Raw genomic sequence first — 12,231 nt, 5'->3', positions numbered from 1 at the left:
TTCTCTATTTGTGTATTTAAATATATTGCTTACTATATGTTTTTGTGTGCAGTTTTCTGTGGTCTTTTGTGACACTGAGGTTTAGCATTGTGAGGTCAGGTGTCAGATTTTCAGGAAACAAAAACATCTTTCATTGTCAGCTATGTCTATAATGAATCTATGGTTTACACAGATCTGGTAAGAAGAGCGTTGTGGCTCAGAATCACTTTGTCTCCAACTGAACTGAGATCTGGATGTGGGATATTATAGCTAAAAAGCACACTCTTGGAAAACCCTCCATGCTGACAGTTTAACACTTTTTGCGGCTTGTATTATCTCTTTATTTTCTGAGCTAAACACCTGACTGTGACTCTCCAAGCAATTCAGGAGATCGACACTCTGCCTTTAAAGGGACAGTACACTGTAAAATTGTTTTTCCATAAATGTATTTTAAATGACTTGTTATACCAACTGCAGAGTATAAAATATTTGAGAAATTGCATTTTCGGGTTTATTTGTGTATCTGAAGTAGCTGGTTTTGTGCTTTGAAACCACAGCCTATTACAATGGGTTGAGCTTCAGGTAATATCAGATCTCATTATGTTATCACTTTCAAGTACACAGACTTGCTTCCTTATCTTATATTTGTCTGGAACACCAAAGCTCAATACTTAGAGAGAACAATGGAAAATTATAATTTTATTACTTAACTATCATGCCCCCCACTGAGAATGTAATCTCTTCTGTGGGCTGTATTTACTTAGGCTTGTCAATAGCGTATACGCCAGTATCAAAACTTTCAGTACAGGTTGGGAAACCACAAGCTAAATCAGCTATTTCAAATGCTGAAATATGAGTAAAGGAGCTATTTGCAACCAATTTAATACACTCTAGCAGGTAAAAAGGATAATTGGGAATAATTTAAAGGGGAGAAAGTTTTTGGGTGAACTGTCCCTTTAAGCTCCTCGTCAAGGGACCGTTGGGGATACAGATTGGTGCTGGTGTGGGCTACATTCCCCTCTCCTACTACCGCTTTCTTACCTCATAGGTTTAAGGTTATCTCTTGTAAGTAAGATCGCTTTCCGTTTGTTCCCCTCCGGCTGAGTTATATTCATGTATGCCGGCTCATAGACATTTTAGGATACTATTGGACTTTTTTTGACATACTTTGTCTTTTGTGTATTGAGCTTTACTATTTCCTTTTATGTTTAATTGCTCTCTTTTTATTGTTCACTTTGTATTATTATTGTGTTTTTTGTTATCTCAGTAGGGGGTATTGTGCTGGACTACTTTCCAATTTTTGTTCTATTTTTTTTTCACCAGGGTGGGGACTTGACCCTGAGTTTTGGTTCTATACAGCTGCAAACCCATTACTACTTTTAGGTAGACGCGCTGGCTTGTGTTATCCATTCTTGTCTTTGTTCACACACATATATATATATATAAATATATATATATATATATATATATATATATATATATATAAGACCAAGATAAACAGTTAAGAAAATAAAATTGATTAGAATGTGACATTTCTATTGATGTAAATTGCTAATATTTCTGCTGATCATTTTTATGAATTCCGTATTAATGTTATTACTATAGCAACAAGAGTCACTATATAATGCATAAGCTGCTAGCAGCTAATGGTCTTGATTTGCAGTCACTCGGGCAACTTATGGGCTAACATATAGTGTACAATAGATATTGGATATTTTGTGGCTCTTTGTGCACATTGAATATTGAGCCCGTATCATGAGTTGAATGTTAACGCGTTCATTGAGCACAATCAAACTTTAATGAGCGACTTCAGAGCTCTGGCTAACAGTTACGGGAGACAAAAAAGTTGCACAAAACACACAAAAATACATGTAAAAGTACAGTTAACACTGTCTAATAAAAATTATTAAATAAAAATACATTAAAAAATTATAAGGGCTCAAAGATATGAGGTTTCAGGTGTTAGGAAAAGAAAAGGCAAAGGGCTTTAACAAGAGATACATACATACAGATGTCTAAATATGTGTACATATTTATATATACGGGTATATACATTTATATGTATTTCTGTCTTTATATGTGTATATATGTATATATTTGTTTTTTTAGAAAAAAAACAAAAACAAAGACACAGGCAGAGAAGATTGTAACTTGACGGGGGGGGGGGAATATTTTTGATAATTTTTTTTTAAAATCAAATATTCATTAAAGAGTTTGGATTTCAAAATAAGTTTGGATTTTTAAATTCCGTATTTGGTAATTTGTACCTGCATTTTAGCAAATAAACATTTTTCATTTTGTTATGTGGAGAGAGTACTTATCTTGGTCTGCTATGAGGAATATCTTATAGGAACCTGGCATTTATCTAAACATTTGGAGCCTGATTATCAAAACTCTATTGTATGAATAGAAACCAGGCAAAAACATTTTGCATTATATTGTAATATACTGTACACATCCAGGGCCTTATATTCAAATCCTTGCTGGCATGGAGAAAAATCACGCAAAATATTTGCGATTTTTTATAGACCTTGTATTGTAATGTAGGAGTCTCTGTTTCACATAAAAACACTACATACCAACATAAACTTTTCTCAAGATAAAATTTTTGTTTCTAAATTTTTGAAGGGCTTCACCACACTGACTTGACTTCTTAATCATCCCACCTTAGCGGGGAGGTTTTGAATATCAGGCCACCCTTCAAAGTGTGACAAATATAAAAATCTAAACTTTGCCTTTCTAAAGATCAGATTTATTATCTATTATTATTATTTCCTTGGATTGTTTGACTTTCATAGGTATTTTAGCTGTGGAAATTATTTAATAAATTCAACATGAGCCCAACATGAAGCTGGTTATTCAAACCTTTATTGTGGACCAGCACTCTCTTTCTCCCGTATTCCAAAGTAAATATGAGTGGGTGCTAGCTAGCTAGTTTCACTCTCACTCCACAAATCAGCCGAAGCACAATATAAGCTGCACTTATTGGTGCAGCTTATAATGTTCTTTGGATGAAGCTGTTTATTGCGATTTAATGCATAATAGTTAATATCACTGATGATTTCATATTTATCCTTTGTTGAAAAAAATCCATGGTTATACTCAAAGATCTATTCATAGAAGAAAATATATTTTATAGCTGTTTTTCCAGAGATCCATATATCAAAGCAAATACAACGTTAGCAGCTTGTAAAATTGTCCTTTATCCCTATTTTATTTTAAAAGCAGTTTTACTTTAATGATTCAATGATTAATTCATTTGTAGACAAACTTGTGTATTTAAATATAGACAAATTAAATTTACAGTTAATAAAAGATTAAACTGCAATTTAATAAATTTGATTATCCTAGAAGCTTAGATAATTGTATTTGTGTCTTTAAAACACAATAATTTAGTTGCAATGAAAACATGGTCATAATAATGGTAAACCTTGATTTTTTTAGAAAAGTTGTTCTTCTGCTGTTTTCACTTTAAAATGATAACAATGTACAAAATGCTGAAACCCAGAAATCATAATAATATATATGAAAATTACAAACCTCTAATGAGCTCATTGATATTGTTGAACCTGTTTCACTTCTGGATAGGCCTGTGCTATCATCCAGCTCTGACGCTATGAAGTTCTTTACCGCTGTGCGGGGTTCAAAAGGAAGGCTTTGCATGTGTTCTTGAGAGACAAGATGCTGATCTAAATTTATACCAAACTGTTCCATTATGGCAGGATTCAAACTGAATTCAGGATTTACTTTATAGTGTAATAGTCTTTCATGAGGCAAAGTATCCATACCTATGTTCATTTTGTTATCATCTTTCATTTGTGATTGCATGCTTGCAGAACCCCTTGGCATTACAATGTAGTCACTTTCCATCATCCGTTCTTGGGAGTGGACCATGTCTAAGTCTCCTGCTCTGAGGTTGTCTTCTGTGCATAAATACACAGTTCGTCTTAATTCACTATTCTCTTTTTTCAGACACTGATCAGTCATGTCACCCATATTCATTGGCATGTGCAAACTAGATGGTTGTTGTATGATAACTTTAGAAATTATGTTGCCTGGTAATGTTGAGTAGCTCATTCCATCTGGGATTGCCACTTTTTCTTCTTCTTCATCATTTAGAGATATCCTTGACAAGGTCCCAGTTATGGTGGCTGCTCTGCAGGGGCCAATATCCTTGTGCAATACTGCAAGTTAGAGAGTTTTATTGTTCACATGCAAATATCTACACTTCTTTTTTTACAGTATGTAGCTTCATACTACCATATTGTGCAAAAAATGGGCTTTGCTTGCGTATTAATATATAAGGGTATGTAGACTGATTGCATCTAACATTTAAACTTTTTCTAATGAATATCAAGAGAATAAATCAAATTAGATAATATAATTAAATTGGAAATTTGTTTAAAATGTTATGCTTTGTCTGAATCATGAAAGAAAAAAATTGGGTTTCATGGCCCTTTAAAGGTCATAAATGTATATACTGTATATATACATATAGATCAGTAGATATAGAAAGATATTGATATAGATACATCTACATATTCAAATTGGAATTTGGCACAATGTCAATGCAATGGAGAAACACACCTTTTTGCTGTGTCAACTAGCTCACTGGGGAGCACATTTACATATGCCTTACATCGTATCCTATTAACCCATTATAAAAATTGATTATCTTATGAATAATTAAGACAGCTTTTTACACATGTCAAAAGAGTAATACAGTAGAAAAAAGTAAAAATGGTATGGATACTTAGATCAATAATAATGTGGGTTATGGCATAAAAGTTTATTGTAGTAGATACTAAAATGATTCGTACTTTTAAGACAAAGGTTTAACTTTGCCTACTCCTTGGGTATTTAGTAACTCGTATATCATTTACAATAGGTATTCCGACAGGTTTTAGTGTGCTAAACTATTTTCAAAAATAAAGGAATTTTAATCCATAATAAAAACAAGTATTTTTTTAATGACTTCACACTGCAAAAATATATATATATATTTTTTTTTGTTGGGAACCAAAACTAGTGCTATGTCAATTCACCAGAAAGCTTCCTCTGCCTTACTGTCTTGAAAATACATTCTTACATGATACATTAGGATCAAACCACACTGAAACATGTTCAGAAATAAAATATTACTTTTTGGACTTTTACAAAATATAAATTAAACATAACTTAAAATGAGAGGAAAAGGTTAATTGTTTATTTTAATTAAGCTTCTTGGGAATATCAAATAAATATAAATAAAAAGCACAATAAGATGATTATTAATAATAAATCTATTTGAGCAAATTGTTCTTCTTTATCATTGACTGTTTTTTATTTTTGAGGTTCCATGACAGTGAAAAGACTGAAAATCTATGTTAATTGTAGTTTTTCAAAATATTAGAAATCCAGATTTCTGGAATTATTACATATATAACTCATGCAGCCTAATTCAACAAGACATATTTTTGATGGATTTGAATTTTGCTAGTGAAATAGATTATATATAAAAAAATATATTAGCTGAGTTTCTACAGAGCCTAAGAGTGGCCACACAATGTATTTTTTTTTTTATAAATCATGTGCATGATTTACTAAAACATAGGCACAATTTGTTCCATGTACCTGTGACAGCCAGGCAGAGCGTGTCCCCAGGGAAATCAAACGCATATTTTAGTAAATTGTGCGCACGATTTATAAAACAAAATTTTATGTGGACACTCAGCAAGTTTAACATGTTAAACTCTAAAAGTTTGGAATGGTAGTTTTTTTGTTTTTGTTAAATAAGGTAATATATGTTTCTTCTGCTTAATTGTGTCTGACATCTGAGCCACAAAGATATCATTATTAATTTCACCATAAACTTACTAAGCTTCATCTTTACTGTTGTATTTTTCAGCCTCGTTAGCCTTTACATGTTCAATTATCAGTATAGAATTATCTTAAAAAGGTGAAATGATTTACCTAGCAAAAGTATCTTTAGGTTAAAAGAATAGATGTTATATAAAATTGAATCACAAACATTTGCAGAAACACTCATTTATTAACTAGACAGTGACAGAACTTGGTTTTGAGAGATAACAAAATCAAGACCAACTTCAGTCATGGGAATACCCAGACTATAGTGAGGAATCATGCTACTACAAGGTGCAGCTCCAGTGAAATCTAACACTGATTTTTTATTTTAAATACCATACTTTAAATTATAATGCAATATTTTCATTTTTATTTCAGACAAACCTTTACATAAGTAAATATTTAAGGCATACACTTATATGCAAATGTTTGGGCACATCTGACCAAATAATATATTTCTTTTATTTTCTAAACAAAAAAAGTAAACACAACCTCTGCAGTGAACAAACTTAACTCAATAAATGTCTGCTGAATTTAACTGATGAACAAAAAAAAAACAGTAAATGTGGGATGTGCAAAAATGTGGGCACCCATCTAGTCAGAACTTAGTAACACCATCTTTGACAGAAATCCCACCCTTCAAACACTTTTTGAGCCAGCTATGTATTTTGGTTTCTTGCTTTAGGAAAAGTTCACCTCTCTTCCTTACAGAATACTTCCAATTCAGAAATATTTTTAGGATTTCTCACGTTCTCACATGTTGAGATTAACCAAGAGATCTTTAATATTATTTAAAAGTGGGGACTGCAAAGGTTATTCTAAAGCCTTAACATTTCATTTTTGAAGTAGTTCATGGCTGACCTTGAGGTGTGTATTTTGGATCGTTGTTTAACCTCTTTTCAGATTCAGTTTCTTCACAGACATTGGGACATTAGCTTGAAGGATTTACCGATATTGTTTCACAGTTTACCAGTGTACTGTTACTACAGTGACAGGTAAATCTTCCTGCAGGTCCTTTGCAGTTATACAAGCTTTAGTTGTGCTTTCTTGGCCAGCTAACTAGCACTTCTATTGGAGATTTTTCTTAGGTCTAAACTTCAACAGTTACTCTTAAATTCCATTTCATAAGGATATCCCAAACATGATATCCCTTTTTTATTTTCCCATCCCCAATAAGCTCCTTAGAGGAGCCCCTAGTTGTTGAGTGTAAGAAAAACTAAGAGTTAGAAAATAGTGTAAGTTAGAACTATTACGTCTAGAATTAAATCAAGGCATAACCTTATAAATAAATCACTAGTGGATCAGATGGAAGGGAGCCAAAGCTTTTGTACATGCCACATTTAGAGTTTTCTTTTTAATTAGTTAATTTTAGCAAATGCCTATTAACGGGGATTTACAATCTATAGTAATATATTGAGTTTAATTTCGTTCACTGCAGAGGTTGCTGTTAAGATGTACAAATAAGAAGATTGTGGATGTATAAAGCACAATAAAGATCAAGGTATCTATTTTTTGCTGTGTAATCATTTTTTTCTGTATTATGAAAACGCAATGCTTTTCTGGACACCTATTGCTATCCAGCTTAATCTTTTATTGTGCTTGAAGAATCCTTCCACTCCAGCAGTGTTTTAAGGGAAATTGTATAAGCAAGTTCTGATACAGTGTCTAAATTTGCATTTTTCATCTGTTTTTGTGAATGTAATATTCTCAGCTACCAGTATATAGACATGTCACATTTGTGTGTATTCACTGAAGTGGATAAATACACTTGTTCAAGCAAAAAAAAAAAATCCCTTTAGATATTTGTTTTCTAAGTTGTAAAATACCCTTGGGCCTTTAATTTTGTTTAAAGGAGTCCTTAAACGGCAGATGTGCTTTCATCAATTTACTAGAAGCAAGTCGGAATTTTACAAGAAACAAAATGTTTGTTTTTTTTCTATTATAGTTGCTAGTAATTACAGCATGTTGCAAATGTCTTCTTTACAATATATTTTACAAAACACAATTATTTAATCTCCTACAAAAATGTCAGTTCTGGTAACCTGCTTGGACCAATTATTGACAGACTAAAATTTGAGCTGCATTGAACAAGTTTATAAAGTTTATTGATTAGGGAAATAAACAGCTCATAATATTGTCTGGTGAACAAAAGGCATCAATAGTATAGCTGTGTCAATAATCTTTATCTTGTCACAGTTGCAGTGGGGTCTTATTTGTCATCCAAAAAAAAAAGATGTGAAAAGAGAATATTATTGAGTGAAGGAGGCATTAAAAAGCTAATTACAATACATACACTCAAAATTCAAATAATTCTTAAATAAGGCATCATTTTGATTTCTAGGTTACTTTTTTCCTAAACATAAACTCCCACATAAGAACAGTGCTTACTCATTGTTCAAAAGGAAGAGGTGTGTCCATAAAAATGTGTCATGTTCAAGTGTCTGACTGGACTGTCTGAAACTTTTTTAATTTTTAGAAATATGTTTATTCATTTCTGTTATCTGGAATTGTATTTATGTGGTTTTAACACTATAAACACTATGGGATAGATTTACTAAATGCTATAGTAAATCATGTCCGCTCGACATTGCTAAATGCTGACAACATACGCTGTTTGCATTTATCATTGTACAAGTATTTATAGTGAAATGCTTGTGCAATGCTGGCCCCTGCTCACTGGCGGCCAATCAGCCACTAGCAAAGGCTGTCAATCATCCTGATCGTATCAGATTGGGGTGATTTTAATTCGCCATCTAAAAGGTGGCAGACAGGTAAAGGAGCAGCGGTCTTATGACCGCTGCTTCTTAACTTCCATTTCAGGTGATGGGGCTCCTAAGCAGCATCTGCTGCTTCATAAATGGAGACCTTTATATAAAAAGTTTACTGTTTACATTTTTGAACCACGAGTAAGCTCTGTTCGTGTGCATGAGTTTTTTTGGGGGCCTTTGTGTCCAGAACAGCAGTTTTAGATTTGGTTTATTTGTCACATACTTTAGGCTAATAATTTGTTCAATCAAGCTTGCTCTCTTTCGGGTAGATTACGAGTCTTGCGTTACGAGCTGTGCGGTGCTAACGTGCAGTTTATTCTCACCGCTCACTTACCTGCAGCGTAGAGCTGGTATTACGGGTTTTTACAAACCCGGCGTTAAAAGGCAAGAAGTGAGCGTAGAGCAAAATTGTGCTCCATACCGCACTCCAATACCAGCGCTGCTTAAGTCAGTGGTGATTTGGTTGTACGTGCTCGTGCACGATTTCCCCATAGACATCAATGGGGAGAGCCGGCTGAGAAAAAGTCTAACACCTGCCAAAAAGCAGCGTAAAACTCAGTAACGCAGCCCCATTGATTCCCATGGGGAAACACATGCTATGTTTACACCTAACACCCTAACATGAACCTTGAGTCTAAACACCCCTAATCTTACACTTATTAACCCTAATCTGCCACCCCCTACATCGCCAACACCTACATTATATTTAGTAACCCCTAATCTGCCACTCCGGACATCGTCGCCACCTACATTATACTTATTAACCCCTAATCTGCTGCCCCGAACATCGCTGACCCCTACATTATATTTATTAACCCCTAATCTCCCTCCCCCAATGTCGCCGCAACCTACCTACATTTATTAACCCCTAATCTGCCGCCCCCAACGTCGCCGCCACTATTCTAAATTTATTAACCCCTAAACCTATGTGAAATAAATGTGATAAAATAATAAACAAAGGATGAAGACTAACAAAGTGTACTATAATATAAACTAAATACTCATAAAAAGTTCTTATAAGGATATGTGTGTGATTTTCGGAATCTTCAATCTTCTATTTTCTTTTGATCCTCAAATAAAAAGAGAGAAAGAGATGCCACATAGCGTGATTCTGTGATTATTCAGAATGCAGAATACGTGTTTACAAATGCTTACTCACATGAGATGGAGCTATAGCCTAGCTCAGGTTTATGCGCACACCCGATATTATACTGTTGGGTAAACAGTTGCTTGAACCGGATTTTAGTAAAAAAAGATTTATTAAAATACAAGTGTAAAAAGCGTCACAAGAGCTGCAAGGAACACCAAATATACATAGGGTTGGCAATACAATTAAGTAATTGCTCGCATTGAGCTTATACACAGTACTAGAAACCTTGGTAAGGAGTGCAGAAACTTAACCACACAACCTTCCCATTCAGAGTCCAGCATATGTTGCTCTCCTTACTGGTGTGCAGATTCTTGGAAAGACGCCAAGGGTAAGAAACAATGTTTCTTACCCTTGGCGTCTTTCCAAGAATCTGCACACCAGTAAGGAGAGCAACATATGCTGGACTCTGAATGGGAAGGTTGTGTGGTTAAGTTTCTGCACTCCTTACCAAGGTTTCTAGTACTGTGTATAAGCTCAATGCGAGCAATTACTTAATTGTATTGCCAACCCTATGTATATTTGGTGTTCCTTGCAGCTCTTGTGACGCTTTTTACACTTGTATTTTAATAAATCTTTTTTTACTAAAATCCGGTTCAAGCAACTGTTTACCCAACAGTATAATATCGGGTGTGCGCATAAACCTGAGCTAGGCTATAGCTCCATCTCATGTGAGTAAGCATTTGTAAACACGTATTCTGCATTCTGAATAATCACAGAATCACGCTATGTGGCATCTCTTTCTCTCTTTTTATTTGAGGATCAAAAGAAAATAGAAGATTGAAGATTCCGAAAATCACACACATATCCTTATAAGAACTTTTTATGAGTATTTAGTTTATATTATAGTACACTTTGTTAGTCTTCATCCTTTGTTTATTATTTTATCACATTTATTTCACATTTGCTTCATTTTTGTGATATCATGGTATTTATTCTCAACCCCTAAAGCTAAGTCTAACCCTAACACCCCCTAACTTAAATATAATTTAAATAAATCTAAATAAAACTACTATCATTAACTAAATTATTCCTATTTAAAACTAAATACTTATCTGTAAAATAAACCCTAAGCTAGCTACAATATAACTAATAGTTACATTGTAGCTAGCTTAGGGCTTATTTTTATTTTACAGGCAAGTTTGTATTTATTTTAACTAGGTAGAATAGTTACTAAATAGTTATTAACGATTTACTAACTACCTAGCTAAAATAAATACAAATTGACCTGTAAAATAAAACCTAACACTACATTACAATTAAATAAATTACCTACATTAAATATAATTAAATAAATTAAATTAGCTAAATCACAAAAAAACAACAACACTAAATTACAGAAAATAAACAAGTTACAAGATCTTTAAACTAATTACACCTAATCTAATAGCCCTATCAAAATAAAAAAAGTCCCCCAAAATAAATAAAACCCCTAGCCTAAACTAAACTACCAATAGCCCTTAAAAGGGCCTTTTTGCGGAGTATTGCCCCAAAGAAATCAGCTCTTTTACCTGTAAAAGAAAATACAAACAACCCCCCCAACAGTAAAACCCACCACCCACACAACCAACCCCCCAAATAAAATCCTAACTAAAAAAACCTAAGCTTCCCATTGCCCTGAAAAGGGCATTTGGAAGGGCATTGCCCTTAAAAGGGCATTTAGTTCTATCGCTGCCCAAAGCCCTAACCTAAAAATAAAACCCACCCAATACACCCTTTAAAAATCCTAACACTAACCCCCGAAGATTCACTTACCGGGAAAAGTCTTCATCCAAGCAGCAAGATGTCCTCAACGAAGCCGGCAGAAGTGGTCCTCCAGACGGGCAGAAGTGGTCCTCCAGACGGGCAGAAGTCTTCATCCAGACGGCATCTTCTATCTTCATCGTTCCGATGCGGAGCGGCTCCATCTTCAAGACATCCGGCGCGGAGCATCCTCTTCAATCGACGCCTTCTTCGGAATGAATATCTCTTTAAGTGAAGTCATCCAAAATGGCGTCCCTTAGATTCCGATTGGCTGATAGAATTCTATCAGCCAATCAGAATTAAGGTAGAAAAAATCCTATTGGCTGATGCAATCAGCCAATAGGATTGTGCTGGCATTCTATTGGCTGTTCCAATTAGCCAATAGAATGCGAGCTCAATCCTATTGGCTGATTGCATCAGCCAATAGGATTTTTTCTACCTTAATTCCGATTGGCTGATAGAATTCTATCAGCCAATCGGAATCTAAGGGATGCCATCTTGGATGATGTCACTTAAAGAGATATTCATTCCGAAGAAGACGTCGATTGAAGAGGATGCTCCGTACTGGATGTCTTGAAGATGGAGCCGCTCCGCGTCAGAAGGATAAAGATAGAAGATGCCGTCTGGATGAATACTTCTGCCCGTCTGGAGGACCACTTCTGCCCGTTTGGAGGACCACTTCTGCCGGCTTCCTTGAGGACATCTTGCCGCTTAGATGAAGACTTCTCCCGGTAAGTGAATCTTCGGGGG

At 34.5% G+C, this 12,231-nt stretch overlaps 1 protein-coding gene across 1 annotated transcript in view; it reads right to left on the bottom strand.

Annotated features, from left to right (window-relative positions):
• The window catches only part of ADGRB3 (adhesion G protein-coupled receptor B3), a 1,326,607-nt gene that overhangs the window by 64,170 nt on the left and 1,250,206 nt on the right, over nucleotides 1-12,231 (bottom strand). The window contains exon 28 of the mRNA XM_053710414.1: nucleotides 3,520-4,163. Coding sequence (XP_053566389.1) covers nucleotides 3,520-4,163 — 644 coding nt within the window. The remainder of the gene's footprint in view (nucleotides 1-3,519; nucleotides 4,164-12,231) is intronic.

Source organism: Bombina bombina, chromosome 4, assembly GCF_027579735.1.
Source record: "Bombina bombina isolate aBomBom1 chromosome 4, aBomBom1.pri, whole genome shotgun sequence".
NCBI classification, from domain to species: domain Eukaryota; kingdom Metazoa; phylum Chordata; class Amphibia; order Anura; family Bombinatoridae; genus Bombina; species Bombina bombina.
Note: the sequence above shows the minus strand (reverse complement) of the source record. Positions and strands in the feature narration are given on the sequence as shown.